The 22,389-nt window shown below is 36.0% G+C and overlaps 1 protein-coding gene across 2 annotated transcripts in view; it reads left to right on the top strand.

Annotated features, from left to right (window-relative positions):
* LOC150102359 (eukaryotic translation initiation factor 5-like) overlaps positions 1-22,389 on the top strand; it is a 159,798-nt gene that overhangs the window by 96,672 nt on the left and 40,737 nt on the right. The window contains exon 6 of one of the 2 annotated variants that reach the window (XM_090399657.1): positions 215-391. In XM_090399657.1, the coding sequence (XP_090255783.1) occupies positions 215-391 (177 nt within the window). Of the gene's footprint in view, positions 1-211; positions 392-22,389 lie in introns of both variants that reach the window. The other variant, XM_090399656.1, reaches the window with a different exon arrangement.

The following is a 22,389-nucleotide window of genomic DNA, read 5'->3' as shown; positions in this document are numbered from 1 at the left end:
AGTCTAAGGATTGCTACTTACACAATTTGAATAGGTAATAAAATTTAGAACCAGGCATATGTGAAAAAATGGTGAATGAAGCAAAATCCCTGTACCACATGATAGTGCATAAGAAAATCAGTCTCATACCCTACTAAAGTATTTATATCCATGTCACACTGATTACTGCATCCAATAACAAAACATTCCATACATTTTGATCATTTTTCAGCAGACCAATGGAGTGAATGAAGTGGAAGGGGATGATGGTGACTGGTCAGTCGACACTGATGCAGATGCTGTAGCTAAAAGAATGGAGTCACTCACTACTGGAGTCAAAAGTCTTATGCTGAATGATGATCTCGAGAAGACTCAGCAGGAACGACTGAATATCTTTTATTCTTTTGTGAAAGTAAGTCATTTAATAGAATGTATATAAAAATTCCAAATATAAAGTTGATTATTAACATGTTATTATGAAATACTGAAATATGTTCAGTATGTTCATTATTAACATGAACACATCAAAATGTCATTAATGGTACATTTTCTTCTTCTTGGTCTATTATGGTGAATAATTAGCATAAACTTCCTTATGACTTGTAAATTACGATATACTGATCTCCTATTTTAGAAATTTCATGAAATTAAGAAAAATTCTCAGGATTAGAAAATGACATATGATTTTAGTTATATGACTGGTGGTTAGATTTAAAGAGTGAGGAAAGTTTTACAGTCTCGAGGCTGCACTGCATTATTCAGAATGCTTGGTCTTTTCCAGTTGCCCAGAAGACAGAATTCTGAGTGATGAATAGAGATCTTATAGTACTGATGGTTAAAAAAAAAAAAATTACACTGAAAGAATAATAGATGAATTTCAGTATTGAATGTTCCTGAGAAGGTTTATGCATCAGCCTTATTTCAGTAGGCCTAAAAAAAATAAAATAATCGTGCAAGAGAAAACTGAAGAACAAGCTGAGTTCAAGCCAAATAAGAATTGTCAGGATAAGACCTGTATATACTTTATTTCAAAAGAGATAGTTGAGAAACATTGAAAAATAGCAGTGATTTCTATCTAAATTTTATGAATGTGGAAAGGACATATAATACTGTGCCAAGAGAAAAGCTCTCCAGAACTCTACAATTATATGATGTAAAAGGCACATTATATAGGGTAATGTATAACATTATATGTAGTAATTTATAAAGTCAGCAGTTTGAATTGGAGGATATATTTTCAAGATTTTGTATTTTTGAAACCAAATATCAAAATTGGAGTTATTAATGACTTAATACTCATAAAAATCCACTACAAATAGTGGATTTTTAAATAGTGAATTTTGAAAGCTAACAGCAGCAATGGATATTTGTGTTAAAGAGTGTGTAGTGAATTGGTGAGAGATGGGTTATAAATCAACCTTTTTCTTTTCTATACCTGAATCAAGGATTTTGGATGGCCCTTAGGGTTGCTTAAATGAGAGTAGTTTTCATTGATTAAATGGATTTATGATTTGTACAGAGTTTGCAGTTGCTCATTGTCTAAGAAATTAGGTGCGTTCTTTTGCTTAAGGCAAAGAGTGAACTTAATTTCTTGGACATAAGCAGAGAATATTTGGAAGCAAAATCTCATCTTATCCAGAGATTTGGACATTGTCAAAAGTAGGACTTGAAGTAAAAAGGGTTCTTACTTGTAAAGATAATACAAATTTGAATTATTGTGAGATTGAAATAAAGGAGGTTATCAGAACCTTGGATAACTTAAGTTTTGTAGAAATTGATATTCTCAGAAGACTTGATTTATGTAGTGTAAGACATTTGTAGTCAACTGGAGTAGTTCATATATATGAATAGATAGATAGATCTATGCTGAATGATGATCTTGAAGACTCAGCCAGAACAGCTATATATAGAAGGAAAAGCATATCTCAAAGAATTGAGCCTTGTCTAATTCCAAAGACTGATCCACAATTAGCCAGCCTAGTTAGCTGAATGCATATCTACTTTCTGACCACTAGGCTATAAGATCAAAATCTCACTGTGGTCATGTATGTTTGTTAATGTCTTTCGTTAATAGAGTTTTTTTTTTTTTTTTTTTTGTCTACTGTGATACTATCCTCCTCCTTATTAAACGCGTGGATAGACTTATGTGTTCGTCACACATGTTGAAATGGATTTAAATGGTACTGATGCGAACACAGATTGATAAGAAAATAACTATTTATTAACTTAAAAGCTAATTACTTAAATTAAGGGGATATTAAATCCCGCATAGTTTTAAAGCCGAATAAGAAACTCAAAGATCAGAATCAGAGAGTTTCTTGCCGAATATAGTAAACTATAAAGTATCGGCGACACTAGCGTTAGCCAATGCAAGTGATCCTAGTACGTAGTATAGTGGGCAGCTCGTTGCAAAGGTGGTAAAGTTCTGATCGCTATTCTTATGTATTTTCCATAATGTAAAAACACATTTCCTAGGAAATGTATGCTGTTATTACATTATGGAGGGAGGTCACTACCCAGACCGATTTCAGCCTTTTTTGAGGCTTCATCAGTGAGTAGCTAGACCTAATACCGAAGTGTATAGCGAAAAGAACTTATGTACTCTGCGAACGAGTTTCCCAAACAGGTGCAACCATTAAGTTACTTAAGAATAAAGAGCTAATAAGCTTCATTTCGGCAATGAAAACATTACTTAAATTAAGGGGATATTAAATCCCGCATAGTTTTAAAACCGAATAAGAAACTCAAAGATCAGAATCAGAGAGTTTCTTGCCGAATATAGTTAACTATAAAGTATCGGCGACACTAGCGTTAGCCAATTTAGCCAGTTTTAAAACTATGCGGGATTTAATATCCCCTTAATTTAAGTAATGTTTTCATTGCCGAAATGAAGCTTATTAGCTCTTTATTCTTAAGTAACTTAATGGTTGCACCTGTTTGGGAAACTCGTTCGCAGAGTACATAAGTTCTTTTCGCTATACACTTCGGTATTAGGTCTAGCTACTCACTGATGAAGCCTCAAAAAAGGCTGAAACCGGTCTGGGTAGTGACCTCCCTCCATAATGTAATAACAGCATACATTTCCTAGGAAATGTGTTTTTACATTATGGAAAATACCTAAGAATAGCGATCAGAACTTTACCACCTTTGCAACGAGCTGCCCAGTATTGTACTACGTACTAGGATCACTTGCATTGGCTAACGCTAGTGTCGCCGATACTTTATAGTTTACTATATTTGGCAAGAAACTCTCTGATTCTGATCTTTGAGTTTCTTATTCGGCTTTAAAACTATGCAGGATTTAATATCCCCTTAATTTAAGTAATGTTTTCATTGCCGAAATGAAACTTATTAGCTCTTTATTCTTAAGTAACTTAAAAGCTAATGTTTTGCTGGTATTATATCCAGCATCTTCAGAGCATACAAACAAAGTTTGTTACAAATGCGAGACAACCGCAATTCGGTGTAACAGTGGGGCTAGTATAAATAATTGCAGCATGCAACACAAGACTAAAGTCCTAATACGGTGGCATGTAAGTTAAAAAAAAAAAAAAAAACTTAGTCCAAAGTTTTGAAAAAAATATAGTAGTCCTTGAAAGTTTTGAAAAATAGTAGTCCAAAGTTTTGAAAAAAATATATAAAAATAAATAAATATTAATTTGGTCTTAGGATGACTGTCTCCCAAATCTTTGGTAGATTAATACAGCCATACTTGTTAAGGTTTGGAGTATGTTTTGAGGCTTCTGTTAATTCCAGGAACAACCTCTCTGACTTGTAGAAGCTTCTGTGCAATATTTTTGTTTTTTTTTTTTTCAATTGATCCTGTGTGCTGGGGTATCCAAAGCATGGTCTGCCAGACCCCGACTTTTCATAGCGAAAGTGCCGGATATATTTTTTGTGTTCACTGAGGTGGATGTCCACAGTTCTTCCTGTCTGTCCGTTATAGGCTCAATGACAAGAACAGGGCACTTCATAGACTCCTGGATGTGATAAAGGAGTGAAGGATGAGAGTCGCCAATTTCACATAAGGTTTAAATACTTAAATACGGTGCGAGTTGGTGTTTGTTAAGCACCCTAGATATCTTTTCAGATGTGCCTTTAACGTACGGGATGGTGATAGTTTTGTTGTAGTCTTCTGTGGTAGATAGTGGGGGGGGGGGATTTCTGGGTAGCATTTAGTATTTTATCTATCTTATGGGGATTATTACCATTGGTTAGGGTGTGGCACAGGTGAGAAAGTTCAGCAGTGAGAGCAATGTCATTGGAACAGATTGCTCTAGCTCTATGGGTCAGTGTTTTTAAGATACCATATTGTTGAGAAGGGTTATGGTGTGATTGTTTGTGTAAATGTTTCCCTGTATGTGTGAGTTTTCTATAAACTGAAAATGATAAAGAACCTTCTGGAAGACGTGTGATCAGTGTGTCCAGGAAGGGCAGGCAGTCATTGGCTTCCATTGTAAAGTGGAAAACCCGCATATACAGGGAGATATTTACACAAACAATCACACCATCACCCGTCTCAACAATATGGTATCTTAAAAACACTGACCCATAGAGCTAGAGCAATCTGTTCCAATGACATTGCTCTCACTGCTGAACTTTCTCACTTGTGCCACACCTTCCTAACCAATGGCTATAATCCCCATAAGATAGATAAAATACTAAATGCTACCCAGAAATTCCCCCCCCCCCACTATCTACCACAGAAGACTACAACAAAGGGTGCTTAACAAACACCAACTGCGCACCATTTCATAGCGAAAGTGCCGGATATATTTTTTGTGTTCACTGAGGTGGATGTCCACAGTTCTTCCTGTCTGTCCGTTATAGGCTCAATGACAAGAACAGGGCACTTCATAGACTCCTGGATGTGATAAAGGAGTGAAGGATGAGAGTCGCCAATTTCACATAAGGTTTAAATACTTAAATACGGTGCGAGTTGGTGTTTGTTAAGCACCCTAGATATCTTTTCAGATGTGCCTTTAACGTACGGGATGGTGATAGTTTTGTTGTAGTCTTCTGTGGTAGATAGTGGGGGGGGGGATTTCTGGGTAGCATTTAGTATTTTATCTATCTTATGGGGATTATTACCATTGGTTAGGGTGTGGCACAGGTGAGAAAGTTCAGCAGTGAGAGCAATGTCATTGGAACAGATTGCTCTAGCTCTATGGGTCAGTGTTTTTAAGATACCATATTGTTGAGAAGGGTTATGGTGTGATTGTTTGTGTAAATGTTTCCCTGTATGTGTGAGTTTTCTATAAACTGAAAATGATAAAGAACCTTCTGGAAGACGTGTGATCAGTGTGTCCAGGAAGGGCAGGCAGTCATTGGCTTCCATTGTAAAGTGGAAAACCCGCATATACAGGGAGATATTTACACAAACAATCACACCATCACCCGTCTCAACAATATGGTATCTTAAAAACACTGACCCATAGAGCTAGAGCAATCTGTTCCAATGACATTGCTCTCACTGCTGAACTTTCTCACTTGTGCCACACCTTCCTAACCAATGGCTATAATCCCCATAAGATAGATAAAATACTAAATGCTACCCAGAAATTCCCCCCCCCCCACTATCTACCACAGAAGACTACAACAAAGGGTGCTTAACAAACACCAACTGCGCACCATATTTAAACCTTATGTGAAATTGGCAACTCTCATCTGTTCACCTAAGGACAGATTCACTCCTTTATCACATCCAGGAGTCTATGAAGTACCCTGTTCTTGTCATCGAGCCTACTAATCACAGATAGGAAGAACTGTGGACATCTGCCTCAGTGAACACAAAAAATATATCCGGCACTTTTGCTATGGCAAGTCGGGTCTGGCGGACCATGCTTTGGATACCCCAGCACACAGGATCAATTGGAAAAAACAAAAGTACTGCACAGAAGCTTCTACAAGTCAGAGAGGTTATTCCTGGAATCAACAGAAGCCTTAAAACATACTCCAAACCTTAACAAGTATGGCTGTATTAATCTACTAAAGATTTGGGAGAAGCCATCCTAAGACCAAATTAATATTTATTTATTTTTATTTTTATTTTTTTCAAAACTTTCAAGGACTACTATTTGGACTACTATATTTTTTTCAAAACTTTGGACTATGTTTTTTTTTTTTTTTTTTAACTTAGATTCCGCCGTATTAGGACTTTAGTCGTGTTGCATGCTGCAATTACTTATACTAGCCCAACTGTTACACCGAAGTGTGGTTGTCTCGCATTTGTAACAAACTCTGTTTGTGTGCTCTGAAGATTCTTCTTCTTCTTCTGCAGCTTCTCCCACTTAAGTGGGGTCACTGTTGATGATGAGTCTCCTCCACATCCTCCTGTCTTGGGCTGTCACCACATCCAAGTTCTTCATCTTCAAGTCCTCTTCTACCAGCTCCCAACATCTCTTCTTTGGCCACCCACACTTCCTCCTTCCTTGCACATCCATCTGCACAACCCTTCTTCCCACTTATTCGTTCTCCCTCCCTTTATGTGCTCTGAAGATGCTGGATATAATACTAGCGAAATATTAGCTTTTAAGTTAATAAATAGTTATTTTCTTATCGATCTGTGTTCACATCAATACCATTTAAATCCAATTCCTCCTTATTAAGCTTGAAGTAGCTTGAAAAAGTTCTACCAAAAAGGTCTCAAGATCAGGGTACCTAAATACATATAATATGCACAATATATATGTTATTTGTAACTAGAGAGAAAGCTGAAACTTTCTGACCTCTGCAATTGAAGAAGTCAAAGATACTTCCTACAATAGGAACTTATTAATGGTTTTCTCCATTACTTTAGAAAGAATTGTAGTAAGAGAAACTGAATGCTGAATGGTAATTTTATAGTAAAATTTGTCACTTTCTTAGGAATAGTTTTGAACATGATTTAATTTCCAAATTTCAGAATAGATACAAGTAGAATAGAAAGGCAACGTAGAGCAAAAAAAAAGTAACTAACTCTGGCACACAACTCCTCAAACAAATCAGAAGTGTACTATTAAGACCATGAATAAATACTTCAGACGCAAACTTTGTTTGCTTACACTTGGATAAAGGATTAAACGAAGTTTTTATTTTCTTGGTATCACAGTAGTCAAACAATTATCTCTAATCCAGAGTATTTTAATAATAAGGTGTGACAATTTTTGGCCACTCGTATATGAAAATATGACTTCTGCATTACTTCAACCTTAGTATCGCCTCTGGATCTGGCTCTCACTGATAAGACCTCAGTAAAGGTCAAAACTGGTCTTGGCAGTGACTCCTCCCATAATGTATAGATTATATACAGACATGGATAATGTCTGTAAGGATAAATGCTTTGCATCATGGGATACTAAGGCAAGTGATGTAAAGTCATTAGCTTTTATATGTGAGTTGCCCCAGTCCTGAAAATACTTCAGGTGCAAACTTTGTTTGCTTACACTTGGATAAAGGATTAAACCAAGTATATGATTTCTTGGTATCTTTAATTTATAACACCATGAGACTTGGAATTTAGTTGGGCAAGTTTTTTCCAAACTGTTGTGGATTTTTTCTATATTCTATGAGATAATGCAGTAATCAGAATATTGATTTGTTTATGCTGACTAATTTTACAGGATCTATAAGCTGCTTCCTCAAATTATATGAAATACACTTAAAAGATGATGATATATAGCGCATTAACTACATCTTTTCTTTTAAAAGTAAAATAAAAATACTGTATAAGATCTTCATCATAACACTAAATATAGATATAGACCTTATGATCTCTTTTGATTAAATTTAAATCTTATAGCTTCTTTTGAGGTCTACTTGGCCTTCTCGTTTGACTTGTGTTTTATTAATTGTTTAGGATGTTGAGTGTTTTTTGCAATTCAGTTTACATATATTCTATCCAGTTTTGTTTATTTCTGTTTAGTTTTTCTACTGTTTTCATTATTTTTTGGTCTAATAATGTATATTTGCAGTTTTTCTCATGAATTTCATTTCAGTTGCTTTTGTTCTTTGTCTATCTTGTTTGCTTATTCCCCAGATTATGCTGCCATATAGTAATGTAGGTACTACTGAAGTATTGTATATTTTTAAGTGTTTCTTTTTGTACAAGATAAGAATTCTATTTATGAAGCCTATAATCTGTAAGAACTTTGAAATTTTTTAATTGTCTTTTTCTCCTTCATATAATATTTCACATTCAATATAATTAAGAAAGCATTATCTGTTATATTATATTATTTTATTATTAATAACTATTTTGTACTTCTAAGTGAAGTACAAAATGCCATTATCAATAGATATTATCATTCATTTATATAGCTGTACACACACACACACATATCAGTGGCATCATGTGCTGTTGTGGCTTATGCAACCCACACTACAAAATTCACTTCAGTTTAACTGTGATTACATTTTTATAGATGTGGGAAAGTCTTAAGAGTGTATAGCACATCAGTGGTCATCTTAATTGGTCTAATGCAATTATCAATTAATTGATACCAAATCTGCACAGAGTGGGGAACAATGTGTTTGTTTTAAGATACTGTATATTAGAAAACAATAATGAAGGAGAATGCTATTTTTGGTTGGTAATTTTGAATTACTCAAAGGTGTAAAATTTGGAAGAGGACAACTAAGCTAACCTCCTTTAACTACAATACTGTTTCCCATTGTAAATATGGGCAAAAAGTTATAAATTTATCGAAAATTTTATATTAAAAACTTCTCTATATTATATATAAAAACTTGCCTACCATGTCAGTTTACACTTCAATCACGCAAAACAGATGAAACTCAGAAAACAAAAACAGCAACCAATGACAAATGACAACGTTCAATTGGATTGGTTAACACAATAACAATCACAGCCTCTAGATGCCATTGTCTCAGAGCTCACTCCTGCCTTGCCTTCTGAGCAGTTTAAAACTATTAGAATGCTAAGAATTTGACCCACTGTGCCATCTGTACATTTTTCAAAGGCCTCAAAGGTGTATGTATCTTAAACACACACCCGGGCTATTAACGTGAATGCGATGCAATGTTTGTGAGTCGGTCTCCTCTTCATGAAGCATTAGTATATTGTGTTTACTTTTAGGAATCATGTGAAGTCTGGGAATAAATGCAAAAATATAATATCGGTCATATTGCTGTTTGGTGGATGAGCACTGCACACTTAGCACACCCAAAATATTCGCCCCTGAGTGTTAGAGACAGGACTTTTATAGATCGTTGTTCAGATATTTTTTTATTTATTTTTATTTCATTATCCTTATATTCAACATCATCTCTAATATAGATATATTTATTCTTGGTTTTATATCAAACAATATCAAATGCTTTTTCATAATTTATAAACAGGAAACAGTTTTCTAAATTTTGACATTCTAATAATAGTTTTTCACTCTATATTTTTAATTTTTAATTTATTATTTTACTATATATTTTATAGCCTCCTCTATTCAGTGAATTAATTCCTCTGTAATTAACAGGTTTTCTTTTATTCACTTTTATAAATATGTATTACTACACTTGTATTCCATCATTATTATTAAGAGAGACCGCCACAGAGTCAGGGATTGAAGAGTGGCTCACATATCACCTGCACTAGCTGTTATACCTTTTCTTGAATTCATTCACACTATCTACACTCACTACCTCCAACCTGTAACATTAGGTATATTTATTCTTTGTTGTATATCAAACAATATCAAATGCTTTTTCATAATCTATAAACAGGAAACGGTGGGAAAAATCTCCAGTGACAATCATGTACCACTCTAAAAGAAAAAGCTAGCACCCCCCCCCCCTCCTTGACTGCATTCATTCTCAACTTCCATGGATATCCTCCTGTCTTTGTTCCATAAAATGAAAAACTCCAGCTACTGGTATTCTATATGACCTTTCAGAAGGTATCAATCATATCACTCCTTTTTCTCCTGTTTGCTAGTGAGAGTCCACAAATTCTCAATCTGGCTTTATAATTTTAGCATTTATGCATTCGACCATCTCGATGTCATCTTTAACACACTCTTCTTTGCACTCTCTCCATATCAGCATCATTACAGGGATGAGACCTGCCCATAGTAGTCCAAGTGAGAACTGCTGAACTGATAACCATTTTCACATGGCCACAATTCTTGTCTGTTGAAATTCTTCTTATGCATATCTGCTGTATTTTTGATTATTTTGATGGTTTGAGAATCATTTTTGATTAGTTGTCAGTTGTAAAGTTTATCTAATAGGAGCAGATATTTAATTGAAATTGAAAAACATTAGTTCAGTGCATTGTGCGTGTGCACACGCACACATATGCACAGACACGCAGTTGCAGAGTTTGCTGCCTTTGGCTGAACCAGGCTCTACTAGAGGGCATAATGGAAATATTTACACAAAGAGAGAAAGCAAATAAATACTTCATTTTTTAGGATTAAAGATATATGGAATGACCTTCAGTAATGGGTTAAAGAAAGTGGTGCATTTGCAACTTTAATTTTGTTGCAAAAAAAAAAAACTCTGTAACACTTATGTAATTTAACAGTGAACATGTTGGTATTGTTATGTATTTAAATATATACATAAACTAAATAACTTCATTATATAAGGAGAATATATTTGAGAATGTAGGAATCAAAAAAAGATATGCTGTAATTGCATAACCTAGCTTATGAGCAGGACAGCGAATTTCATGTTCACACATGTTTAGCTATAGTGATGATTACTCATTGTATGATTCACTTGCTACTCATTTTTTTCTGCTCTGAATTAGTTAATTTATTATTGTGGCTTGGTAATTAGTTTTTCTCTAGGTGCTCTAGTTTTTTTCACTCACAAACTTAAAACTGACCTTGAACACATTTGGAAATATTTACACATATTGTTCAAGTATTGTATCTCTTTGCATGAATTGATGCATACGTGAAGTTGCAACACAGAATTAATAATGATTATTACTTATTTATCCTTTCCTTTACTATAAATATTTCTGTATATCTGGGATTAATTTTCTAATTTACTGTTTAGATCTCCAACAAAAAAGAAAAAAAAAAAAAAAAATCATTGTAAGTTAATGCTCTCTCTCTCTCTCTCTCTCTCTCTCCCCGAGTTCGAAAAATTTCTTTTTTTTTTTCTCTTATAACTTTCATCAGATTATAAACACAAAATAAATCTCATTTCCTAATTTTTCATTTGGAAGTTTTTGAATAGCTTTAACTCTTCCCTAGCACCTGAATAAATCATATTATTTAAGACATGTCTATGTTGTTATTTCTCTTATCCTCCTGTGCTAAACTCCACTTCTCTTCCATTTGAAGTACTTGTTTGTAGTGGAGGGTACTGGCCCTTTTCATTTATTTTCTCTTTTCATCTTTTTTTTCCATGTACATCACTGTACTTTTCCTGAGGCTTTATTACTATCTTGTCTTTCAGACCACTGTCACCAACTGTGATCCAACACCTTACTTCTCTGTTCGCTGTATGGTGGATATCCTGTAGACATCCAAGTAGTCTTGCACTATTTTTGTTTTTGCCTCTGCTTCTGTAAGATAAGACAGGATCAGTTGGTTAGTGGGCTTGCTTGCAAGAGTCAAGGGTGTTGCAGTGGATCCCTCACCCCATGGTCTGGGGATAGGGTCCAATGCTTGCTGCGATGCCTAAATAGTATCTTGGATAGCCTTGGCATTCCACTCCCAAGTGCAGCCATTGCTTGTCAGAGAGTGGGCATCCATGTGTGGCTCCATGGTAGATGAGGAGCTCTAGCACTGAATCAAACTCTTCCTGAGATTGAAAGAATTTCATCCTCTTGTTTATCAGGGCCTTCAACAAGCTCCAACCAGGTTCAGGAACCATCAACAGAAAACCAAAGTACATAACAAAAAAACATCAGATGCTGCAACTAATACACCACCATTCTTAATCTTTCAACAGGTGAATGTCCAATAGGAAAAATGTCAGAATAGGTTTTGGAAGGCTTGGAATGATCTCCAAAATCTGTAAAGAAACTACATTCAGGAGATATACTTATTGAAGAAACTACAAAGCACAATCAGAAAAATTACTCCATGCAACATCTATTGGGAGAATATCAATTACAGCTATCCCCCAACACTGCATTTCTTCATCAGGGACATCAAGGAGATCCGACTCAGCAGCATAATATCAGAGTGGGATCTCCTTGATATCCCCAATGAAGAAATATGGTCTGAACTCAAAGACTACAGGGTGACAGCCATAAGAAGAATCCTGATATGTAGAGATGGATAGCTAGTTCTCCTCAGAAACATTATTCTTACCTTTAACAAACCAAAACCATCAACATCTGTCAAAGCAGGATATATCAAGTACCCAGTATGATTTTATATCCCAAACCCTTTATGGTGTTTTAAATGTCTGAAATGTGGTCATTCTCAAACTTCCTGTTGTGGCTCTGCCGTCAGTCTTGATGTAGCAGTAAAGAACATGAGAATAAAGACTAAGAACAAAAACACCAAAATGTTCTGAGGGAGGACCATCCAGCATGCTCCCAAGCATGCCAATGGTGGACAGATGAAAAGGAGATGCAAATGTTAAAAATAGAGCAATATATCACATATCGGGGGGGGGGGGGGGCGCTATATCACAACAGTAGCAACAATATCTGCTTAACCCTCTTATGCTGAGAAGGCAGCTGTAAAGGAAATTTCAGTTGAGATGTTGATGAATATGTCAATCCCACCTCCTCACAGCAACAATGTTCCTAAAAAATATGCCTTGCTTCAGAAGATGTACCAAAACTAGTGCACCACAGAGGATCAAAGATATTCCTCCAGACCTGTTATTAGATGATCCATCAAGAGATAGCAGGGATATCTCCACTCTCCCTCAGGAAGATAAAACAATTAATATACTGAGTGCCCTAGAGGGAGTGGAATTTGATATCTTGAATATTTTTCCAGAAGAAGAAGAAATGGATACTGGCCATCCACAATTGTCGAAAATATCCTGGCCTAATTAAAACAAAACCTCTCAACATAGAAAGTCAGATGATACCACCAAAAAGAAGTAAAGGAAAGGTTCTTATAATGGAACTGTCATGGATTCCAGTGAAACGTAGATGACATTAAGGCTCTCTTGAAGAAGTATAAATCAGTATGTTTTTTGCCTGCAGTAAACATACTTGAAGTTGAGTAATGATTTGACTCTCTGTAATTTTACCATTCATAAAGACAAAGGATGGACCTATCCATAGAGTAGTTGCCATCCTTATGGACAACTGTATCCCCTTCCAACAAATCCAAATTCACAGCAATCAGTTAGAAGCAACATCCTATTGCTTCTCTTTAAGTGGGAAACTGATGACGACCTATTTGGGCGCTATCACTTCTCGTGATGTCCACTTTCCGGCATGGACAACCATGTTTTACCTCACTGATATCTGTGGAAAATTGTACAAGCTGACTAGTCCATCTTTTACTCATTAGCTGAAGTTGATCCTGTGGTGGTCATCTCATTTCCTATCAGTGAATCACTCCAATACTCACCTTTTACATGTGCAGGTTTAGGTTTAAGCAGTTATTTAAAAAGAGTGCTGATGCACTTCTACACCACCCAAATTTAAGTCAGAATGACTCCCTCTCTGTTGCCAAGATGGGAGAGTCTCATCCTCATAAATGGCAAGCAGTAGTGCATCCTACCCTTTTTTATTACTGATATAATATAATGCTCTGTCATTCAATTCATTATTTAAATTTAATTTTTATTTTAATTGCTTAATTTTGTCTTGAATTGTAATCTTTTATTTTGTAATTACCTACAAGGTTGCATTCTGGCACATGGCTCAGCTCTTTAAATGGAGTCTTTTCCATAGATACCCCACAACAAACTTAATTGCTTTCAGATATGCTCAAGCCCAAGCAAGATACATCCATCATCAGAGCCAGAAGGAATCGTAGATCCAGTGTACTTCTATATCAAGATCCATCAACAGCAAATAAGTATGGGGAAATATTTGGAAAATGAAAGGCAGATATGCTACCATTAAGCTCTATCCTAGAACATAATGGTTGCACAGGTGCTTACACACTCAGGGAGATTTTTGTAAAAGCATCAGCAAGATCTTATCCCCTCTGTATTCCTTTCCCAAAAGAGCAAAGGAAAAGAGCAGCTTTCTTCAAATGGTGCAGAAGAATACAACAGGCTGTTTACAAAATAAGAAATGAAAGCTGCTCTGCTTAAATGCCACCCAGCTGCAGTTGGACCAGATAACATCCATTACAAAATGGATGTTATCTAATTTTCTTTTAGAAAATTAGATAACAAAATTTTCTGTTAGAGTATATTTCTAGATCCTGGCAAAAGGCAATTATTATTATTATTATTATTAAAAAAAAAAAATTATTATTATTATTATTTAACACCTCCAGGGAGTCCAAAGACTCATCGAGGGAGAGTGTGCCAACAGCATCGAATGATTGGTCCCCTTCCAACTACTAACTGCGCTCAAACTTACTTAACTGAGCCATTAGTAGCAGAGGCTCTACCAATCAACCAACCTTTGCCAGCATAGGCAAAGGTTGATTGATTGGTAGAGCAATAATAATTGCCTTTTAGGAAAGGATTATTATTGTTGCCTTTCCTAAAAGAAAATGAAATGTCTGCCAGACCACCCTCACATGTCCAGTTATTTTGTGTCAGCGTTGGAAAAATCTTACAACACTCAACAGGCTCCCATAAAACCATTTGGTTTGCAGTAAAAACTCTCCTATAAGTTCTAGAGATTGCAGTAGACATCATAGCTGATACCAGTAAACACATGCCCATCCTGGCAGTCATATATATATACCAGCATGTTTGTCTGTCTGGGTGTGATTCATACATACAAGCATGCTGCTTTTTTTTTCCCCATCCATTTTTCTGCCTCTCCTGTTGTATTCCAGCAATTCTTTAGAAGCTCATTGAATTGAATATTGTGATTTTGTGCCTGTCTTATGCCTGTGTCTTCACAGATGGTTCAAAATTGGAGGACCTAGTGGGATTCTCAGCCATCTTTCCAGAAAGCATTATATCAGTACAAATTCTTCACCCTCTGTTCAAAAAGAAACCAAACTTTTCGAAAATAGAAGAAACTAGTGGCACCACCTGTTGTATCTTTTTGTTGTCAAAAGCAGCAACCTTCATTAGTGTTGTGTCAACTGTTTATGACATTTGTTACATTAGAAGCTGAGTTATAGTGCCAAGAGTGACAATGTGTTTTGACGAAAGGTCGGAAAATGAGTTTAAAACAGAGAGCTGCAATTGGCTTTTGTGTTAAACTTGGGAAAAGTTTTACCAAAATGCATCAAATGCTTCAAAAAGCATATGGTGATGAATGCTTATCTCTTACTCAAGTTTATGAGTGGTTTAAGTGATTTTAAAGTGGTCGTGAGACGCTTGAGGACAATGAAAAGCTGGGCCATCCAAAAACTGGACTGAGCGAAGTTAACATCCAAAAAGTGCATGATTTCATCAAAGAAAACCCAAAATCGTCTGTGAGATTATTTGAAGATGAAGTGGGGATTCCATAATCAGCTGTGCACAACATTTTGATCGAGAGTTTGGGCCTTCATAAATTGAATTTGTGATATTTTCCCGAAAAGTTAACTGACTACCAAAAAATGTATCGAATTGAACACTGCAAAGACCTCATTAAAACTGCTCGTAAGAACTCAGACTTCCTTGAAATGATCGTTACTGGTGAGGAAATGTGGTGTTTTGAGTATGAGCCCGAAACAAAGCGCTAGAGTGCTGAGTGGACACCACCACCACAAGAGGGGACATTTGAAAACAAGTTGCTTGGAGAAGTCAAAAGTAAAAACAATGCTGATTTGTTTCTGGCATTATCCATAAAGAATTCATTCGGCCTAGCCAAATGGTCAATGGTGAGTTTTATCTCGAAGGTTTGAGGCGATTGATAGCGAGAATTCATCGCGTACAGCATGAATATCGTGATGCATGCAGCTGGTTACTTTTGCACGATAATGCACCATCTCATCGTTCGAACATTGTGAGGCAGTTTTTGAGCAAAAAAGGTTTGTGTGTTGGATCACTCACCGTATTCACCTGATTTAGCACCCTGTGACTTCTTTCTCTACCCCCGACTTCATTTGCTGATGAAAGGAAAGCGATACGACACCATTGAAAATGTTCTAGCAGCACTAACCGTGACCCTCAACAGTATCCCATAAACCGATATAAAAAAACTCATTTAACGAATTAATTGACTGTGCTGTCAAAGCTGAGGGAGAGTATATTGATTGAAATAAATGATTTGAATAATTATAATTGGCCTGTCTTTTATTTTCTATCAAAAGTTCGGTTACTTTTGGGACAGAGGGTGTACTAGAATGTGAGTTGTATGCAATAGAGCTTGCACTAAAATAATTTAGATGATTGCATTGCTACCAAAGCTACATAATATATTCAGATACACAAAGTTCTCTTCAGGCAGTCTAGAGCTACAAAAACATTCGGTGCTCTCTCATATCCAACATCATCTCTTTCAGTTATGGAAGCTACACTTTGATATATGCTTCTGTTGGATTCCAAGGATATATGCCTTGTTGGGATCAAGGGAAATGAGGCTGTAGATACTGCAGTTAGATCAAGGATATATGCCTTGTTGGGATCAAGGGAAATGAGGCTGTAGATACTGCAGTTAGATCAATAGAAACAATTTATGTTGCTTTGTTTCTCAAACATTCACCCTCTGCTTGTATACACTGATTACTGGCAGATTAGCAGACACAGATTTCTATCTCCGTTGCAGTCATCTTGGAATAGAGAGATTAATAATAAGATAATTAATAAACTTCTTCTTTCTTGGTCAATTTTGATCCACTGCTGAATGAAGGCCTCCCCATGATCTTCCAAGTTTCCCGATCTTCTGTTTCCACCATCCATCTCTTTCCACCCAGTTTCTATTTCATCTGCCCATCTTGTTTTCGGGTGTCCTTTTCTTCTCTTTCTGGTTGGTATCCATCCTGTTACTCTTCTGATTCATTTATTGTTTGTTCCTCGAGTCAGATGTCCTACACATCTCCAATCGGATGCTTTTTACAATTTCTATTGCATCCAAGACTTTTGTCTGTGATCTGATCCATTCCTTCCTCTTTTTATCCATAAGCATTATTACTAGGATGATTCTTTCCATTCTTCTTTCTGTCACCAGTATTTGTTTTTCCATTTGTTTAGTTAGTGCTCAAGTTTCTGAGCCATAGGTGAGTACTGGTAATATGCATTGGTTGAATACTTTGCTTTTCAGGCATGAAATGTGCAAGATGGGTAAGTTATTTTTGAAGATGTAGTTTAATTTCCCAAATGAATAAACTGTGTTCTTCTTTTAATTTCGTCTGTAATCCATTTTCAATGTCAATACATTGCCTCAAGTACACATAAGAGGAGACTATTTTTATTGGCTCATCATCAACTTTCATTGTTGTTGCTCTTAAGTACCTATTGAACATAACTTTTGTTTTTTCCTCATTTATTTTAAGAATTTTCTTGCTTTCTACGTTCAGTATATTTATCATTACCTGTAAGTTTTATGCTGATTCGGAAATTAATACAATATCATCTGTGTTCATTAAGTTCTTTGTAAAATTCTTCGTTTTGTGATAATTCCTTTTGGATTTCTTGTTACTGTACCATTCTTTTCTTTTATTGCCACTAAGTGTTTGTTTGTTTTGTTTGATTTTGCTAGTGTTATAAGTTCTGATTTCATATCTTACTCTTTTCCTTATAGTTTTGCATAATTCTGAGTATTCTATTTTTGAAGAGAGTTTTTATCTTGTTTCATATCTCTTCTTTTTTTCATCATTATTATTATTTGACACCTCCAGGGAGTCCAAAGACTCATCAAGGGAGGGCACCTGCTCTACAGCTCTGTCTCCACCACTCAGTCCACCTATGCCAGCCACCACTAGTAATTTCACAGACAATCACAAACATCCATGCCCACGGTGGGATTCGAACCTGCAGCCTTTTGGTTGGAGAGTGGATACGCTAACCACTCGGCCAGCCAGACCGAGTGGTTCATGTTTATGGTTTCCTGTGAAAGTTTGTTTTCTTTATTCTTTGCTTGATGCACTCTTAAAATTATTTGCAGATGTTACTATGATATATTATTGCTTAATTTCATTTATCAGTATCCTCTTTAAAAATGTTTTATTTTATCAAATTTTTAATTTACTGTTTCTTTTAAGCTTACACGGTGATCCGATTGCATTTTTGAAAATTATGGATAAAGGCAATGCTGCTGTCGTCCTTGATAGGTCAACATATGCACTTCAAATGAATCAACTAGTAGCCGATAATAACACATATAAGCTGGTAAATTATAACCCAACAAAAAGGATAAAGGATAAAACAGAGAAACTACTCAAGTCCATCACTTCTTGGCCACCAGACACGGTTAAAAAAACTCAAACCCCACTACACCCGCCTCCCCAGAATATATGGGGTCCTGAAAATACACAAACAAAATGTGCCCCTTCGACCAATCGTGGAAGGAATAGACAGTCCCAATTACCATTTAGCCAAGAAATTTGCGGCAACACTCAAGGAGTTGGTAGGTCATTCCCCCCTCCTACATTAAAAACACACAACACTTTATAAACAAAATTAAAAACATAACACGACAAAGACAACTTATTACTCAGTTTTGAGGTTTCTGCCCTTTTCACTAATCCCCATCAATGACACAATTCTCCTACTGCAGAACAAATTTCTGCCCGACATTACGGCCCTCTTTGCCCACGTACTACAGTCCAGTTACTTCATGTGGCAAAACAAATTTTACCTATAGAAAGAAGGTACAGCCATGGGCTCACCACTATCCCTCCCCCCCCCCCCCCCAATCGCCAACTTCTACATTGAACCTTTGAGCAGAGGGCTCTTGATTCTGCCACGCTAAGACCGACAGTCTAGCTTAGATACGTTGACGACGTGTTCGTGATCTGGCCGCACGGGCGACATACGCTAAACACATTCCTTAGCCACCTGAACAAAACATGAACGCATACAATTTACCATCGAAATCGAAAATCAAAATTCGTTCCAGTTCCTAGACACACTAGTTACACGTCTTCCTTCAGGCAGTCTATCCTTCACGGTCTACCGAAAACCGATACACACTGGCCAATACATACATGCTAATTCATACCACCACCCATCACAAAAATATGGGGTCATTAACACCTTTAAAAACAGAGCTACAACAATTTGCTCTAACCAGCAAGCCCTGAAACAAGAACTAAAAATCATCAGCGACACATTCATAAATAATGGCTATAACAAAAATACTATTAATAAAATACTCCATAAAACAACAACAAAAATGAACCTAGATTACAATAAAACCATAGCCATCCCATACATTAAAGGATTATCAGAAAAAATCAACAGAATCCTACAATCCTACAAAGGTGGTTTAAAACCTTTAAACCACCCACTGAACTTAAAACCATGTTCAACTCCTCTAAGGATCCTCTCCTCCCATTAGCACATCCTGGAGTCTATTGCATCTGCTGCACCTGTAACTTACCGTACATTGGTGAAACAGGATGGACAATCCCTATACGCAAGAAAGAACACATTAGACACATTAAATATAACCATTATGGGGAAGCAGGCCTCTCAGACCATGCGCTCAACACCTTACTTCAAATCCACTCGAAAAGCACCCGCTCTTTACACCACACAAAAACCTGGTATGAAAGGAAATTTAAGGAAGCCTGCGAAATCCTGATAAACCACCCAAATATCAACAACAAAGATGGCATGAAAATTCCAAGGATCTGGATGGCACACATTCAGCCTACCTAATATATAAGATCCAGCATAAGTCAGGACTCTAGTCAATCTTCAGCTAGTATTAGAAACCATTCCATACCAACTGGCTGGAATGTACAAGTATAATCATGATGTTAATATATGTATATAGATAGATACTTGTTGTTGCACCCAATATATTTCTACAACCAACAGATAACACTAATAATAGGACTCTAGTGTTGATGTATATTTTTTTTTTTTTTTTCACCAGAGATCAGGCCAACAATTGTTGTAGCAGTTGGTCAGTATCTTTAACAAACCAGTTTGATTGTAGTGTAGCTTGTTTCCTGTGTATAGTTTTATGCTCCAGAAGAAGACCTTGACATAAAGGTCGAAATGTCGAATGTAGATCTTAGTTATATTAAACTAAAGTTTTTATTCAAACACGGTAGTTGTCTCCATAATTTTCAAAAAAATGCATTATAATTTATTGTGTTTATATTCTTATATACTCTTTTTGTTTTTTAATTATTATCTCAGGGTTTGTTGGTTATATTTACTAATTTCTTTCTTTCTGATTTGATGGGCAGCATAACTTTAGCTCTTAGTAGTCTATGACCACTTCCTGTTGCAGAGGATATAGTCTATTTCATTTTTGACTTCTCCATGTCCATTTCTCTTTTTGGCATTTTTTAAAGAATGTATTCATGACATAGTCTGTTGGCTTCTGTAAATTCTATTAAGACATTTCCATATCCCCCCCCTCCCCAACCCATGAGTTCCAGTCGTTTCAATTCGGGAAAATTTTTTTCCTATTTTTGTATTAAAGTCTCCCATTATGATCAAAAGTTTTTTATTATCTGTTTTTTTTTTCATATCCTTATAAAACTCTTCTTTCTCCTCCTCTGAATTAAGATTACATCGGAGCTTAAATTTGCACTATTTTTAGCTTGTACCCATTATTGATATTCGATGTGAGTTCAGCAATTCTGTTTGATACATATTAATATTAATTAATTACATACTAATTAATAATAGGCTCTGCTAAATTAAGCTTGAAATTAAATTATGACAGTCTAGTCTGGTCTGTGCAGAGTTCAAACCAGTGGTTGAAATGGTTTAGAACCAAAATAAAATGTTCGAGACTCAACAGGAATCCCCCCCCCCCCCAATCACAGAAAAAAAAAAATTTTGTTATCATGAATTTTTTTTAGATAGCTATCCAGATTGGAACAGTTTACTTGTTCCCCTGAAGAAGTATTTCCAAGTCGGAGCAGAAAATAATTCTTCATCTGAAAAACATATATATATATTCAAAATTAAGTGGATATTGAATACCACATTATTTCTTAGCCGAATAAGAAACTCAAAGATAGGAAATCTAATCTAAGAGTTTCGTGTTGAATATAGAAAACTATATAAAGTTCGGCGAGACCAAGCATAAATCAACACCTGGTAGTGCAATGCTGGGCAACTTGTAGTAAAGGTGGAGTAAGCTCCAATCACTATCTTTAGTATTTACCCATAATGTAAAACACAGCTTCTAGGAGATGTATTATTGTTCTACATTATGAGAGATGGTCACTACCCAGACCGGTCTCCACTACTGAAACTTTAGTATTACATCTAGGTCTACCTACTCACCGATGAGACCTCAAAAAAGGTCGAAACCGGTCTGGGTAGTGAATTTCTCTCCTAATGTAGAACAATAATACATCTCCTAGGAGCTGTGTTTTACATTATGGGTAAATACTAAAGATAGTGATTGGAGCTTACTCCATCTTTACTACGAGTTGCCCAGCATTGCACTACCAGGTGTTGGCTTACGCTTGGTCTCGCCGAACTTTATATAGTTTTCTATATTTGGCATTAAACTGTTAGATTAGATTTCCTATCTTTGAGTTTCTTTTTGGCTAAGAAATAATGTGGTGTTCAATATCCACTTAATTTTGAATATTTTACTTCGCCGAAGTGAAGCCTGTTGGCTCTTATTTCAGTAATTGTATTTGTGCATCTTTTGGTGAATCATAAAGAAATAAGCTCTGACTACTGAAACTTTATATAACATCTAGGTCTACCTATTCGCTGACAAGACCTCAAAAAAGGTCGAAACTGGTCTGGGTAGTGACCTCTCATAATGTAGAACAATCGGGCAGCTCGTCTACAGGGGCCATAAGGGCAGGGGCCCCACCTATATTTGTAACTAGCCCAATAATTGTAGTTTTAAAAAATATGCTTGTAATTATTATTTTTTGATCTATTTCGAACACGTTTTATTGTTTAATAAAAAAATTACTTTGGTATTTTGTGGCAATATTGTATAATGTGACTTAGTACGGTCTCTGGGGCCAGCCAAGGCTGACCCTATTTTATACGTGTAGAACACAGGGCATGTATGAGGCACGTGCACTAGTGAGCGATCGTGTTTGTTTACTGGGTGCAACGCTTATCTTGGGGCCAGTTTAGTCTGGGCCGGTCACTGTGTTGGCACGTACGTACATAGCGTGCGATTCTTTGATTGTGAAGCACATGCTTCACAATCTCAGTGGATTCTGACTAAACATTATTTGTAATAGAAATAATAACTACAAATCAATAATAGAATCCACTATATAAATATAAAAAAATTAAGTTGTTTTTGGCCCC

The sequence above is a fragment of the Typopeltis vanoorti genome, chromosome 10, assembly GCF_054136105.1.
Source record: "Typopeltis vanoorti isolate ZY-2024b chromosome 10, IOZ_Tvanoo_1.0, whole genome shotgun sequence".
NCBI lineage: Eukaryota > Metazoa > Arthropoda > Arachnida > Uropygi > Thelyphonidae > Typopeltis > Typopeltis vanoorti.
This window is presented reverse-complemented; position numbering and strand designations above follow the sequence as displayed.